This window comes from Agelaius phoeniceus, chromosome 10, assembly GCF_051311805.1.
Source record: "Agelaius phoeniceus isolate bAgePho1 chromosome 10, bAgePho1.hap1, whole genome shotgun sequence".
Classification (NCBI taxonomy): domain Eukaryota; kingdom Metazoa; phylum Chordata; class Aves; order Passeriformes; family Icteridae; genus Agelaius; species Agelaius phoeniceus.
Window position 1 is genome coordinate 3,746,938 of NC_135274.1, and position 14,803 is coordinate 3,761,740.

Below are 14,803 nucleotides of genomic sequence, written 5' to 3' on the forward strand. Positions count from 1 at the left end.
ATAATATTTTTCTTTTCACCCTCCACAAGACTTGGCACAGCCTAGTGTGCTACAAAGCACCCTTTTTTCCCCTTACTCAGAACATCTTGAATTAATTCTTGGCAAAACTGTCTAACTCTGTGTGTAGATAGGAACAAACTCCAGCCAAGCTGGGTCCTCCTGCAAGGCCACTCACCTGGCTCTCTCTGCTCCAGGGCTTTGTGAGTGCACAGATTTGTCCTGTGGCAGATGGGTGATGTGGTACAACCAAGGCATCAATGTCAGGAGCCATGCACAGAGTTGCAGGTATCTAGAACTGACACAAAGAAATGCTTTTGTAGACCATAAAGGCAACTGAAAATGCCCAGTAAGAGAGTGCAGCTCAGATCAGCATGTGTACAGTCAGATCTCACAGCATGAAGGTGCACAGTGAGCTCTGCACTGGCATCTCAGGAGCTCCTCTCAAGAGGGGCAATATCTGGAAATTGATGGTATCGGGGATATTTTGTTTGATGTCCAGGAGGAATGAGGAGGAGGAGGAATCTGTCTTATCAGAAGGCTCATTAATTACTTTATTATACTATAATATATTATATTACATCTAAATTGAATCTGCTAAGCACTTAAGTGCTCAGAATCTTGTGGCTGACCAACAGTCTGCACACACACTTGGCCCTGAGAGGCCAAGGAAACAAAACACCATCACTTTGGGTAAACAATTTCTATATTGCATTCTGCTTTGGCACAAACACAGGCACAGCAAAGGAGATAAGAACTGTTTTGATCATTCTTTTTTCTGCTTCTTTCCCTGCTTCTCTCAGGTTCAGAGAGTGTGAATCCCACAAGATGGGGGTTTGGCCAGATTGACCTGAACTGCCACACTGTTGAGAGGCATGGAGATCCCCAATCTGCCTGTGAGTCACAGAACACTTTCTGCTGCACCTTAGTCCCTGACCACACCTGCTGCCATCAGGGGTTGTGTGCTGGATGAAAATCAATCAGATGTACATGACAATTGAATATTCTCCAAACCATGTCTCCCCTTCAGGCTTCTCAAAGTGCTGGATCCATACAGCAACCTGCACGGGCTGGAGCCCGGAGCACCTGCTTGGTGTGGGAGAGGAATCCTTCCAGGAAATGGGTATAATGTGAAAATGCATTTCAATGCACCCTATCGACCCTCTGAGGGCACCAGCACCATCAGCATGGCCGTGGTCCTCGGGGACCTCCTTCTTTACTCTCTGTAACCCCATTGATTTTAGTGGTCACTCACTGCCTGGTACATTTTTTAAGGTCTAGATTTTAAGGATCCTAAATAAGAATATAAAGCACTGTCAAGTATTTCTGGGGTTTATGACTGGAGCTGGAGAGAAAAACTCAATATCCTTTTAGCAATTTGCTCAGCTAACATTTTAAAAAATCTATTTGCCTGAAAGGGGAGAAAGAAAATCAGGAGGGCAGAAACTGTAATAATCACCAAATTTGCTTCTCTATTTTTCCCTCTATCTTCCAAAACCAAATGTTATTGCCAAAGTTAATTCTGATTTCCTCTCAGAAACTGTCCACTGTCTCTTCCATGGGCAGTGCTGAAATATAATGCAAATGTGAGCAGTAAAAATACCTGAAGAAAACAAAATCAGATTGGTGTAGTAACTCAGTGACGTTTCCCCCCACCCTTCCTTACAAAGCACTACTATTTTACAGCAATAGAAATCCTTTTGGAGTTTTGTAGCTGACTCAGAGCTGCAAGAAGAAGAAAAGAAGAGAAACAGAGAGGTAATTTCCAAAGTGAAATTAAATTAACCACAAAATCAAACATTTCCAAAGACACTTGATTTCATGTCGATTCAGAGGCACCTTTTGGATTTATGCCATCTAAAACCAAAATATCAATATACATTTCAGGACTGATGGTCTTTTAATGCTCTGTGTTGCACTTCAGAAGCAATAAGAAATATGATTGGATTTTTTCATGCCTAAATTAGTAACTAGAATCTATTTTGGAATGTATTCTTCTATTAAAACAAGAAATAGTTGAGTTTGCATAATTATTAATCTCTTGTAATAATCCTCAATTGTACAAATTAATTTTCAGAAACACAAGCAGCTTCTTGCAGACGAGATGACATTTACTGGCTTCTTTATCTTCTGTATGCTGATGAACATGCTAGCAGGTAAGATTACTACCAAATTTATTCTTGTTTATTTTTTCAAGCCCCCAGAAATATTTTGTTACAAATACAGCATCTTCTATTTAGTGTTGCTGACATTTTAATCCCAACTGTTCAGGCAGTGAGTTCTGACTAACAGCCAGACCGAGATGGTTTGTAGCAGTGACTGATTGCAAATAGGGGATTCCTTGCTCTGTTGTTCAAGAAACAAAAATCCTTTGGCTACACAGAGGGTCTGATGTGGGCATTAAAGAACTTGTGAGCTTCTAGTTATACATGGAAAATGTTTGGTTAACAGAAAGCCTTTCTGTGCAGGAGCTGGTACTGATGTGTTTCCTCTTTACTTACAGATGCCCGATCCATCCAGGATGGAGATGGTAATTCCTAATGTTTTCATTTCCTTTGTGTCACTAATATTTAGGAGAGTCATTTGTAACTCCCAGACTTGATGCCCAGCAATGACTTTGGCAGCAATGCTTATTAACCTCAGTGGACTGAGGAAAAGCTTTCAATTAGTTCTGGTGAAAAAAAAAGAATAGTGAATTTAAAAAATTCCTTTACAATTTATTAAAAGGTGGTAACATATTAATGTATAATAACAGAGCTAATATCCAGTCTTAAAATGAAAAGGGATTACAGTCAAGTCACTAATTCTGTTGTACAAAATCCTAACTGGAATGCACCAGACTTAGATATGTATAGGACATCTGAGAATTCTGTCTGTCCTGAACCATAATGCTGTATGTGTATCTGCTTTTTGGCAAGAGATACCAGCTTTCCTGACAAAAAGCTTAAAATTTACAAATTGCCACAAATCCAATTAGAGAAATGTTGGAATAAATCCCTTAGCACAGCTACCCTGTGGTTCATGTCACTTTGTGTGATTAATCCATTGGAATAGTGTTTGCCTTTGATTAAAAAGCCCTCAACACCCTAATGATGTTTACACTGGCTTACTGATGATTCTATCATTTAACCTTTTTTTGGCTTTTCAGACAGAATTCTGTCTGAAAACAAAGTTTCAGAGAAGTATCTGCAATAAACCAAGTACTGCCAGCAGCATCTCCAGTGCACAAATATGCAGAAAGCATTATAACAGATATGAACAGAACAAATACACAATAAGGTCTAATATGATTACTTATCATTCAAACCTTTTTTTTTCCTATGCTCCATTCTATTTCTTTAGAAATAAATATTTTTAATATATCATCTCTAAAATATTTTAATATATCATCTGTGTTTGTGTACAGCAAATATTTTTGTGGCAACTTTTACAACATTCAGGAGAGCCTGCATCAATCTAAAATTAGAGCCCTGTTCAGGCAGTGTCCTGTTGCTCTCATTACCAGCAATTATTGTTTTCTTTCACACTGGGCCAAGCAGCAGCCTGCAAAGTGAATCTGAGGTCAGCTGGTATAAACAGTGAGTTCTCCTCTGCAGACAGCATTTGGCTGATTCATTTGGTTTGTTATGTGCCATCTGTGCCTGCACGCTGCAAACTTTACTCCGTAAAATTAAAGTCTGACAACAGGATTGTTGAAGGCCCTTAATTCCTACCAAAGACCCTGGCCCCAAGCTGAGTGGAAAGACTTTCATTCATCTAAACGGGCTTCAAATCAAAATAAAATACTGTGTTTAGTTTCACTGCACTGAAAGACATTTGTGACTGTGCTCTCAGCTGCTGTTTACTTTTTATATATGCTTCTCTGTTTGCCCACATTTGGGCCCAGGGTTCCTGTGTTTTCAGAACTGATTTTGTTTTGCTGCTGAATTGTAAATCTTGTTTCAATGACTGTATCACATTCTGGTACTGCTGGAGCAGGCCCAAATGCAGTAGCTGTCCCCCAAGTGGCAAAGCCTTTCCTCTCCATCCCTGTGGCTCATTTCCTACAGTTCCCTGAGGACAGGCACAGCTCTGCAGTTCCAGGCAGTATCAGGGCAGTATGGCCCCAGTCCCCGGCAGTTCTGTGGCCAGTGTACCCAGCTGCAGGGGCACACCATAGAGGGTGGTGCCTTAGTCCTTATATTTTTCTATGGGACAAAGCAAATTATGTGGAATGAGGAGAAATGGCTTTTGAGTGCAATCGCTGCTTGCTTTGAAATAACCAGCAGCCTTCTAGAAATGAAACCAGCCCGATGAATTCTTGAATTGGTGTAAATGTGGACATGTCCCTTTTTTCCTGCTCCCCATCTTGTCCCACTCTGTCACTCCTGGTGCATCTGGAGCAGGGAATACCGGCTCCATTTTCTGCACAGTGGGTCACAGAGAGGGGTCAATGGCTCTCCTTGCCTCTCTGTTGCCAGAGGAGCCCCCAAAGGGAGCTCACAACCCCAAACATGGTGGCTCCAAGCCCAACCTCTCAACAAAAGCGCTTCTTATTATAGTAATATGCAATATTTTTTTTTGGTTGGGTTCTTTAGATCCCTATCAGGATGCTGCAGCCTTGCCGTACTGGCCCTTCTCATCCAATGATTTCTGGTCCTATGTGGAATATTTCCGGACCTTGGGAGCCTACAACAGGATCAATGACATGGCCAGAGCCTTCTTTGCCCAGTTCCCTTTTGGGAGCCACCTCGGCTACCATGTGCGTGACCATGAGCACTGAGAGCCTTGCTCAGCTTTGCCAGAGCTGCTGCCCAGGTGTTTGGGTGAGCACCTGCCTGCCACTGAACACACCTGAGCTGCCCTCACCTGCTTTGTGACACCACAGTCATGTGCAGCATTCTATGGCTTCAGTGAGTCTCTTTTTTACCATTTCTTGTAAAGGTGTTTGTGTGAACACCTGACTGCCAGCAAACACATCTGCACTGTTTCTCAGCCACTAAGTGACACTGCAACCACATGCAGCATTTCAGGCTTTAAATTAATCCCCTTTTTTTACAATTTATGCTTCTGTGTGAAACAATAAACTTGTACATTCTGCTGCATGGCTTTGGGAGCTTTTTTTTTTACCAGGTGATGCTCTCAGCTTCATCTCAGGACACTGCTCTCTGTGCAGAGGAGTACATGTGTACAGGAGTTATTCAACCAGTGCACCCAGTTTGGGGGCTGGAGGGGCTGCCAGTATCAGTCACACTCACCTGATTTGCAAATTGATGCCTCACTGAGGTCTGAAGGGGCGCTGGGCCTGCCATCACCATGGCAGCAGGGCATGGGGAGCAAGATGGTGGCCTCCATTGCTGGTCTCCATGGCCACAGGGTGTGAGGGAGCAACATGGCGGCCTCCATTGCCGGTTGCCATGGCCACAGGGTGTGAGGGAGCAACATGGCGGCCTCCATTGCTGGTCGCCATGGCCACAGGGCATGGGGGGGAGCAAGATGGCGGCCTCCATTGCTGGTCGCCATGGCCACAGGGCGTGGGGGAGCAAGATGGCAGCCTCCATTGCTGGTCTCCATGGCCACAGGGTGTGAGGGAGCAACATGGTGGCCTCCATTGCTGGTCTCCATGGCCACAGGGCGTGGGGGGAGCAAGATGGCGGCCTCCACTGCTGGTCGCCATGGAGACGGGGGCGGGGTGAGCAAGATGGCGGCCTCCACTGCTGGTCGCCATGGAGACGGGGGCGGGGTGAGCAAGATGGCGGCCTCCACTGCTGGTCGCCATGGAGACGGCGCGGCCCCCGCGCGGGGGCGGCCATTGCGCAGGGCGCCGCTGCGGCGGCGGAAGTGACGGCGCGGAGGGGCCGCCATGAAGCCGGCGGTGGACGAGATGTTCCCTGAGGGCGCCGGCCCGTACGTGGACCTGGATGAGGTGAGGCGGGTGCTCCGGTGCCGCGGCCGTGGTGCCGCGGGGCGGGGGCGCTCAGCGGCGGCTTTCGCAGGCAGGGGGAAGCACGGGGCTGCTGATGGACCTGGCCGCCAACGAGAAAGCGGTGCACGCCGACTTCTTCAATGGTAAGGACCGCCCTGCTCCGGGGCTGCCTCAGCACACCTCGCCCGGCTTCTCTGCACTGCCTTTGCTGCCTGTGCTCGCTGAAGCTGTGCCCTGACCACATCTCTGGGTGCGGGGTTTTCCTCTCCGCGGAGTTTAGCGTGTTAATGGCTACAAGGAAAAATACATTGGTCCGTTCGTATAACAAATAGCTTATGTTTAACAGTGTAAATACGAGTAAAAATGTGGCCTTCTCTGGACTATTCGTGCCTCACCGCCCCTCACAGGGAAGATTTTTTCCTCAAATCCCTGAACTTACTTGCTATCAGTTTGAAGCCATTCCCCACTCCAGGCCCGTGTTAATCGTCTGTCGCTCTCCTTGGAGGCTCCCTCAGGTGCTACAAGGCCACCCCAAAGCTTCTCTTTTCCAGGCTGAGCAATCCCAGTTCTCTCAGCCTGTGTGTAAGGATTTACAGCTGCTTTGAGGGAGAGCAGCTACATATCCACGTAGGGGTGGAATATACAACACTGCGCTGCACCTGGTGCCTAAAGGGGTTTTTATGCTTCTGAACAAGCGCATTTAGACATTGCAGCAGTGAGTTTTATATGTTATTAAATGCTTTATATGTTATTAAATCTTGCAGCGGCAGTGTTAGTATCACAAGCTGGTGTTGATTGCAAAATAAAGTACATTATTCATTTTGCTCAAGACTTAGGAGACAGGAGTGGAAGGCAGTTCTGCTCTCAGCTGTCTGTTGGAGCCAGCATGTTCAGGAGTAGCTTTTTCCATCTATTTCTACCTTCACACTGTGGCATTGTGTTCCATTGGTATTTAGGGCTCTTCTAAATGAGGATTCATCCTCAGTTTCTTGTAGGTTCTTGTCAATTGGCTTCTTTTAGAATAAAGACTGTGTTCACTTAGATGATGAGTTTATGTTCAGTACACAAGGAAGATGCAAGGCTGAGTAGTTAGGAGTAATTCCAAATGTGATTGGAACCATTTCACTACTGGGAGATGTGTTCTGAGACAGAAATGTTATTGGCACCTTTAAAGCAATTAAATGGTTTTGAGGAAGAGCTTTTTAACACAAAACAATTAAATGTTTTTGAGAAAGGGCTTTTTAACACAAATCCCAATTTGTTAATCTGCAAAATCATCCCCCCTGATGCTACATTTATAATAACTGATGGTGCAGTAACTCTCATTCCCTGAGTTCACCTTTATTTCTGTCCTTGATCCAAGGAACAAAGTACTGTACTTGCATGTGCATTTGTGACACTGAAACTTCTGAGGTTAATTTTTGTCTTGTTTTCCTGACTAGATTTTGAAGATCTCTTTGATGACGATGACATCCAGTGAACTTGGGTGTGCAGCAGAGCTGAGATGTGGAGTTTTCTCTAAGATCACCCCTGCAGTCCATATTTATTAAATTAATCAAAATGGGAAAATCACAGAGGGGAGAAGAAAGCCTGGATAAGTTGCTTGGGGAATAGGAAAACAGATGGGTAAAGCTAACTGAAGAGGGAAGTGTGCACTGTTATTTCTAGGAAGCTGTGTGTAGATTTTCCTGGAAATTTCATTTGCTGACGGTGCTTATTGAATAAAATACTGAAGAAACACACATCTCTCTGGCTTATAAAAATAGAAATTGCTGTCTTCTGAGCTGCTTTAGAGTGATTATTTTGGCATTAAATAATTCATTGTTGCTTTTGGATATTACATAAAAGATATGCAGTAGGGCACATGCTGCCCAGGAGAGTTTTCTTCATCCCACAGTAAAGGATTGTCTCAGGATCAGATGGTTCCTTGTTCTGAATAGTCCAACTCACTTGTTGTTCACACTGAGAAGAGTGTGGGTTGTCTTTTGTTTCAAGACAGAGAGCTACCATCAGTACTTCACTTTTAATTTAAGGAACACAGAAAAAAAGAAAAATTAACTTCACCTTGATATGTTAAGCAAAGAATTGTTCTGACCCCAGATTAGGAGAATGAAATTATATTTTTAAATCCAAGCATTCTTGAAATTGTACTTGATAGAAAAAGAAACGATAAAATTTTCTTTTCCTGCAGAAGCTAATGCACTTATTGGTGCTTAGAGGTACAGTGTATATGAACCAGGCTGTTGAAATACTGTTCAGATTTTGACATAAGCTTTTCAGAACATAAAAATGTTTCATTCTTACCCTTCAGTGACCAAACTGAATCTCAGAATGAAAGGAACAGGTGAGTTTTTAGTGTGTTTTTTTTAGAGTCAAGAGTGTAATCCTGTCCAATCTCAAATGCAATCTGTATTCTATAAATTGATCACAGACTAAACACTGTGACTGATCTTTCTTTAAACACTTCGCACTACTTAAATGTTGCCTGCAGTGAAACCCTTTCATAACTCTGTGACATTTTTATTTCTTTAGTTTGCCTTCAAAAAGGAAGTCTTCAATCTAACAGTAACTCTTCCAGCCAGTGAGTTTAAAAAAGGAAGCACAATAAACCCAGTAGGATTTAGGTGTCTTTTGGTTGTGCTGCTGTGGATTTCTGCAGAGCCTGTTTCATCATGCAGCGTGCTGTAAATCAGCACTGACAACTTCCCTGCTTGGTGCCTGACTTGTGCTGTGTTCCTGGAGGAACAGCCTTGCTCAGGCACTGGCCTTTCCCTTTTAGTGTTTGCTGACAACCTGGGCTTTCCAGTTTTCCTCACTGAGACTGGGGTAAAACAAGTTCAGTGGTGGCAAATGGGCTTGGGCTGGCTGGGGCCCTGATGCTGCATGGAATTTGCAGGCAGCCCCAGTGAGGGGAGAGAATGATGCATCTGACTCCACTGATAGCAGAAGGCTAATTAATTACTTTATTATGCTATATTATTCTACACTATATTACATTATGTTACATTACATCTAAACTGAATCTATCAAGCACTCAACTGCACAGAACTGTACAGAATCTGGTGACTGTCACCCAACAGTCCCCACACACACACACACACCTGGGCCTGACAGGCCAAGGAAACAAAACCCCATCACTGTGGGTGAACAATCTCCATATTGCATTCTGCTGTGGCACAAACACAGGCACAGCAAATGAGGTAAGAATATTCTTGGGGAGAATTGTGCCTTGCTTTTCTCTGTGAAGAGAAATGTGGGGCTACACACTTGGCCCTGACAGGCCAAGGAACCAAAACACCATCACTTGTGGGTAAACAATCTCCATATTGTTCATCATGGGTAGACAGGGAAGCAGACCTGGGATTTTTTATTGGGTTTTTTTTCTTCTTTTTTAAACACCTTGATGGATCTTGGGAAATTCCGCTTTGTCTGAGGCACTGTGCCTGCAGGAGTACAGCAATGCTGTGAGGGCCCTGATGGAGGAGGAATGATGCATCTGACTCCATTGATATTAGAAGGCTAATTAATTAGTTTATTATACTATATCATTCTATATATCTAAAACTGAACCTGCCAAGCACTCAACCCTGGACACACACACACACACACACACACACACACACACACACACACACACACACACACACACACACACACCTGGCCCTGACAGGCCAAGGGAACAAAACCCCATCACTGTGGGTGAACAATCTCCATATTGCATTCTGCTGTGGCACAAACACAGGCACAGCAAATGATAAGAATTGGTTTTCCATTCCCTGATGTTCAGAGAATGTGAAACCCAGAAATATTCTTGGGAGGAATTGTGCCTTGCTTTTCTATGAAAAAGAAGAGAAATGTGCCAACAGTGCTGTGCTTTCTCCAAACTGTGTTTTGAGAAATGAGTTGCTGCCAGGAAATGGAGCATTTTGGGCAGGTGCAAAAGATTAAATAAAACTCAAGAAGCAACTCTCCTCCTCTGCTCTTTTTTCTACTTTTGCTGATTCCTCAATATGGTTGGTTTTGGAATACATCCTTGTCAATATTTTGTAGATACTTCTTTGTTTTTCATTTGCTTCCTTAAGTTGTAAGAAACTTGAGCTTTAATTGGATCACAGCAGCATGAGGATATTCTGTGATACAAATCCACCTTGAACAGCTGCTCTTCAGTAGGGATGGTGTTCTCTCCTTGAAAGATGTCTGAAACCTCAGTGAACACTGGTTTGAAGGTGCTAATGGTGAGTGGTTCTGGTTGTGTAACATCTCACCTGATCAAAACCTGGAATTCTCTCTGTGGAACTGGGTCCAGCAGTTTTCATCCTGCTAGGATGTAACTATCCACTCAAGGTAGGTTGAGCGAACACCTTTTTGTGAAGATTTCCAGAAACTCAGGGTTTCACATAGAAAAGCAGCATTAATAGTACTGCTGGCACTTGAGAGGTGTGGTGTGTGTGTCTGTGGGGAGGGAACTTCATCTGTGCAGTGTTTAAAAGTGTTTGAGTTCATCAAAGTCCTCAACTGTGGAAAACTGGAATCCCACGAACTGCCTGGGTGTGCAGGTAATGCTGCTCTGGCTGTAGCTCCTGGGGGTTCTTGGGGATTTATTCCCAGTCCTTCAGCCTGGTACCTGTGTGGGTCTCCTGGGCTGGGATGAAAGGAACAGAGTTGGGATATTACCAAACATACACCTTGGAGCTGTCTGCAGTATGCAGTTCCCTCCTGCACAGTGAGACTGAGGGTGTGCATCACATCATCTCTCCAAGAGGGCTGTCAGTGTGCTCAACTTCCATCAGGAGCTGTGCTTGGTTTGGGTCCCTGCTGGAACAGTGGTAGATGAAGAACAAAATGCCCTTCAGCTTCACATTGCTGCTGTGTTCACACTTGTCAAGGCTTTTGGTCCCATTAGTCTGGGGCAATCAGCCTTTTGTCAGGAAATAATCACAAGATGTCAAAATCTCTAATAAAAATTGATGTAAACAGCATTTGACTGCCTTGGCCAATTCCTTTATTGAGCTTTGATTTCTGTCCCTTTTGTGGAGATTGACACCTCTTATAGGAAGTGTTTCTTAGGGAACAAGGCTGTTTGAACAGCAATATGCACACATTCAGACTGATGTGAATTCATTTATAAGCTGCTGGGTACTGCTGAGTGTTTCAATGTGCAAGTAAAGGCCCTAGACTGAATAGTTTTGTGAATTGTCCCAGTGATTGCAGTGGGACAGCTGGCAATCCATAAATCCATAAAGCTGAGACTTGGCAGGATGAGGCCCTAAGTGCTGAAATGCCTTAGAAGGGTGTAGCCAGATGAAAAGCAATTCCTTCAAAACACTTAAATGTCAGCCTGTTCCCTTCCATAATCTCAACAGGCCACAGCTCTGTCTTCAGGGAGCTGCAAACTGTCCCAGTACATTCTTTGGAAATAAAATGTACAATCTATTTTGAGCTGAAAAGAATCCACTCATTGTGAGGGAGAGAAAGTTGCCATGCTAAAGGAAGCTGGCTGTCATCTGTGCATAATATTTCTGCAGTGCTGCTTCTGAGCTGGTTTCCAGCTTATCCAGTATCCAGGGTTCCACTGCCCTTCATAGGAGCAGGAACAGGCAAGCTCAGACCTAGTGTGGCAATAGTGGAATTCCTTGGTGGCTTTTTGCTGAGTTAACTTCCAGGCAATAAAAAGTTTTCCTTTTAGGATTTTATTTCAGTAATTGAAGAGGAAGGTATTTTTCTTGATAAAGAAGGAATTCATTTAGATGAATAAGTGGACTGCTTCCTGCTTCCCTGGGGTGTTGAGAAGCTGGCAGGCATCTTCCTGCTCTCAATGTGCAGTTGTTGAGCACATGAGAACGTGCTGGGCAGGTGACAGTGCAGCCCTGTTCCCTGAAGTCCCTGTTGGTGAGGGGCTGGAATGCCAGTGCCACATCAGGGATGTTTTGGAAAAGCACAATGCAAGTCAGTCCTTGGCAGCAGGGGTGGCTTTGAGCACAAAGATTTGCTTCCATGTTTTTGCTTTCAAGTTTATTTATCTTTTGAGTTTGCCTTTTATATTTGTTTCAGTTGGTTTGCCAAGCAGCAGGGTAAGAATCCTGACTCATGTTACAAACCTTTTATTCAAGCTTCTATAAGGAGTTCAGAGCAGAGGGAGACAGGAGCAATGTCTTTTAAAGCTTTTAAAATACACAAATATTACTATTTTGTGAATTTTGCTTGCTTATTTATGAAAACAGGTTTAGGTAATCCTTGTATGAATTCATTTAAACATAAAGCCTCCTGGAATATTGTGAATAAACAGATGCATAGCTGAGAATGCTGGGTATGAGGTGGGTGACAGGGTGAGGGATTGTGACAAAGCATCCCTGGTGCTGACAGGAGCTGCCCCACCAAGGGAGTCCCAGCTGGGGATGCTTTGGTGAGGACACTTCAGAGGGGACTCCTGTCATGGGACAGTGGCTCTGTCCTGTCACAGAGCAGAGCTTTTTATTCAGGCTGTGTTCAGCTCCCAGTATAGCTCACTGAGCAGGGTCCTGCTGTGACCTCCGGGTCTCCTGCTGCTCTGGAGCTGCCTCTGCATGGCTGGGCTACAGGGGCTGGGCTGTGGGAACCACCTTCCCTGTGCTGTGCCTCATCCAGGATGGCAGACCCACCTTGGCCTTCAACACCTGGCAAAACATGAGACAGAACTAGAATGGCTTCTCTGGAAATCCCTGGCAAGGAGCAGAGAAGCTGTGCTGTCCTGACTCTGTAGGCAGAGCTCCACTTTCCCAGGTGCCCAGGTTTTCAGAGGGAGCTGGGTGGGCTGGTTCATACCCCCTGTCCTTCCCTGCCTGACTCCAGAAGGGAATTAGAGATTGTCTTCAAGTGTCATCTCTCTGCCTCCCTCCCTGATGCCTCTCCATAAATCTGTCCTGCTTTTATGGGAGGGATTCCACAGATTGCCTTGAAGGTGGGAATGTCTGCAGGAAGAAATAGATACTGCCATTGAATGCTTCCATTTCATTGGGAATGAACCTTTCCATTCCCCTGGATTGGCTGGAGGGTAATGACCTGCACCTCCATGTGAGGAAGTTTCCCAGTGCTCTCAAAGTGCAGTGGGCTGGGCTGATCATCCCAGCATGAGCTAAGGGTGGGTTTGCTGATTTGCAGTCCCATGGAGACTGAGTCTTTTCATCAGGTACCTACACCCAGCACAAATACAGTCAGAGAAACATGTGGCAGCCTGGGCACACTCTGGTTTCCTGCACAGTCTTTCAGAGACTCTCAATCTGATGGCATTTCTTGTATGGACGAAGAGTGGCTGATTAGCCAAATGTCAGACTTGATCCTAATCTCTCTGCCTGCTTCCATGATAAAAACCCTCTAGTGAGTTTATACTTCAGGAATGCAAGTCTTCCAAGCAATTTATCTTTTTCTTGTAGCTCTTCATGGTTTAGTGCATCTGCTATTTGTATTCCAATTAATTACTGGCACAAGTGATTACATGGGGTTTAAGTACAATTAGGACCAGGCTATAATTGTGTTTGAAAGGGCTGTGGATGCTTTCACACATGGTTTCCCTGCTGGATGAGTGTGGTCAGTCTCTCCAGCGGTCTCCAGCTGTCTTCAGCTTTTCATGTTATTTCTCCCTAATTGTTAGTGCAGTGACTTCAATCTTTCATTGGGGAATGTTCTTGCTTTCTGCCTCTTCGAGTACATTAGCTTCTAAAGGGAAAAGCATCCTTTTAAACCTGCCAGAGAGGCAGTAAATAGTGAGACATAACTTTGTACAAGGCATCTGCTGTCAGGATTGATTAAAAACTAAACGATTTAAATTTGTTGGATAGCAGGTGATTCAGTGCCCTCTCAGCATGCCAGTGTCGTTGTTGCTCTTTTGTTACAAGATAATTGTGTGTTCAATGCAGTGTGATCCTCAGGAGCCAGCCCAGGCCTTGGAGATGTGCCTGTGTTGGCCAGGTTTTCCCCTCCCCTGGGTTTATGAAGCATGGAGGGAGAGTAAAACCACAACTCCATAATGGAAAAAGGCTGGATTCCTTAGGAACTCCCCTGAGCTCATCCCCCAAGACCTCATTATCCCCCAAACCCTGTCTGCAGCTCTTCCTTGAAGGCAGCCCAAGGCCAGCATGGTGCCCTGCAGCTCCCTGCCCGTGGGCAGCCTGGCCATGTGCCCCTGAGGTGGCAGTGCTGGCGAGGAGCAGGTCTGATCTCCATCCCACATGCAGGAATTTGGAGCTGCTGGCCCATCAGGACTCCCCAGGGTGATTGGTGGCCCTGCTCAGCTGCTGCTCCCAAAGCCTGTCAGAGCATTTGGGCTGGCTGAGACCCCCATGCAGACCCCTGCAGGGGCTGGGCAGCCTCAGGAGGCAGAAACAGAGGGGAAAGGGCAGCTGTGGGGCTGCAGGGGGGCAGAGGTGCTTCTCTGCCTGCCCTGTGTCTGTGCTTGCTTCCTTGGTGGACTCAGACTCTACTGGGAGCAGTTGCCTTCTAGGAGAGAAGGGAGGTGGCTTAAACTGGAATCTGGTGCCTGCTGGGAAAGTGCTGGTCTGAGCTGAGCAAGAATCTTACAGAGATTTGAGGTAAAAGGCTTCTTAAAACAGTCCCAGTCCCTGAAGGAGGGCTTTGAGCCCTGTTTCCATGGTGGGTGTTTGCCTTGGGCTGCTGTTTGCTGGGCTTTGAGGTGCCTGGCTGGGCAATACAGGCACTCTCCTGGTACTGGGTGAAGCTGCAGTTCAGTGTTTGTGTCTGTGAGAAGGGGGAAGAGTCAGTACATGGAGCTGCAGTGCCTTCATGACTTTCTTTAACATTTTTCCCAAGGTCTGAGCCTGAGTGCTGGTGTTCTGGATAAAGCTGTAAGCATGTTTGCTCCTGCTGCATGGCAGCAAAGAAAGCAATCATTTGTTTTGGCTCCCTCTT

General features: G+C 45.2%; 2 protein-coding genes across 2 annotated transcripts; both read left to right on the top strand.

The window, feature by feature from the left end:
• The first annotated feature begins 2,101 nt into the window (after window positions 1-2,101).
• On the top strand, window positions 2,102-4,759 carry OTOS (otospiralin). The gene is made up of 3 exons (XM_054639692.2): window positions 2,102-2,153; window positions 2,501-2,527; window positions 4,575-4,759. The coding sequence occupies exons 1-3, from the start codon at window positions 2,102-2,104 to the stop codon at window positions 4,757-4,759; spliced, it is 264 nt and encodes an 87-aa protein (XP_054495667.2).
• Window positions 4,760-5,750: 991 nt separating this feature from the next.
• COPS9 (COP9 signalosome subunit 9) lies at window positions 5,751-7,644 on the top strand. Its single transcript, XM_054639260.2, has 3 exons — window positions 5,751-5,902; window positions 5,973-6,045; window positions 7,345-7,644. Exons 1-3 carry the CDS (start codon window positions 5,840-5,842, stop codon window positions 7,380-7,382), a joined length of 174 nt encoding a protein of 57 aa, XP_054495235.1. The 5' UTR covers window positions 5,751-5,839; the 3' UTR covers window positions 7,383-7,644.
• Window positions 7,645-14,803: the final 7,159 nt, after the last annotated feature.

What these genes read in the sequence shown, in the direction of transcription:
- OTOS (XM_054639692.2), top strand. Translation starts at nt 2,102, where the DNA reads ATGACATTTACTGGCTTCTTTATCTTCTGTATGCTGATGAACATGCTA. An exon ending in GCTGATGAACATGCTAGCAG is followed by an intron (nt 2,154 to 2,500) that starts GTAAGATTACTA and finishes CTTTACTTACAG; the next exon opens with ATGCCCGATCCATCCAGGAT. An exon ending in ATCCATCCAGGATGGAGATG is followed by an intron (nt 2,528 to 4,574) that starts GTAATTCCTAAT and finishes TGGGTTCTTTAG; the next exon opens with ATCCCTATCAGGATGCTGCA.
- COPS9 (XM_054639260.2), top strand. Translation starts at nt 5,840, where the DNA reads ATGAAGCCGGCGGTGGACGAGATGTTCCCTGAGGGCGCCGGCCCGTAC. An exon ending in CGTACGTGGACCTGGATGAG is followed by an intron (nt 5,903 to 5,972) that starts GTGAGGCGGGTG and finishes CGGCTTTCGCAG; the next exon opens with GCAGGGGGAAGCACGGGGCT. An exon ending in GCACGCCGACTTCTTCAATG is followed by an intron (nt 6,046 to 7,344) that starts GTAAGGACCGCC and finishes TTTCCTGACTAG; the next exon opens with ATTTTGAAGATCTCTTTGAT.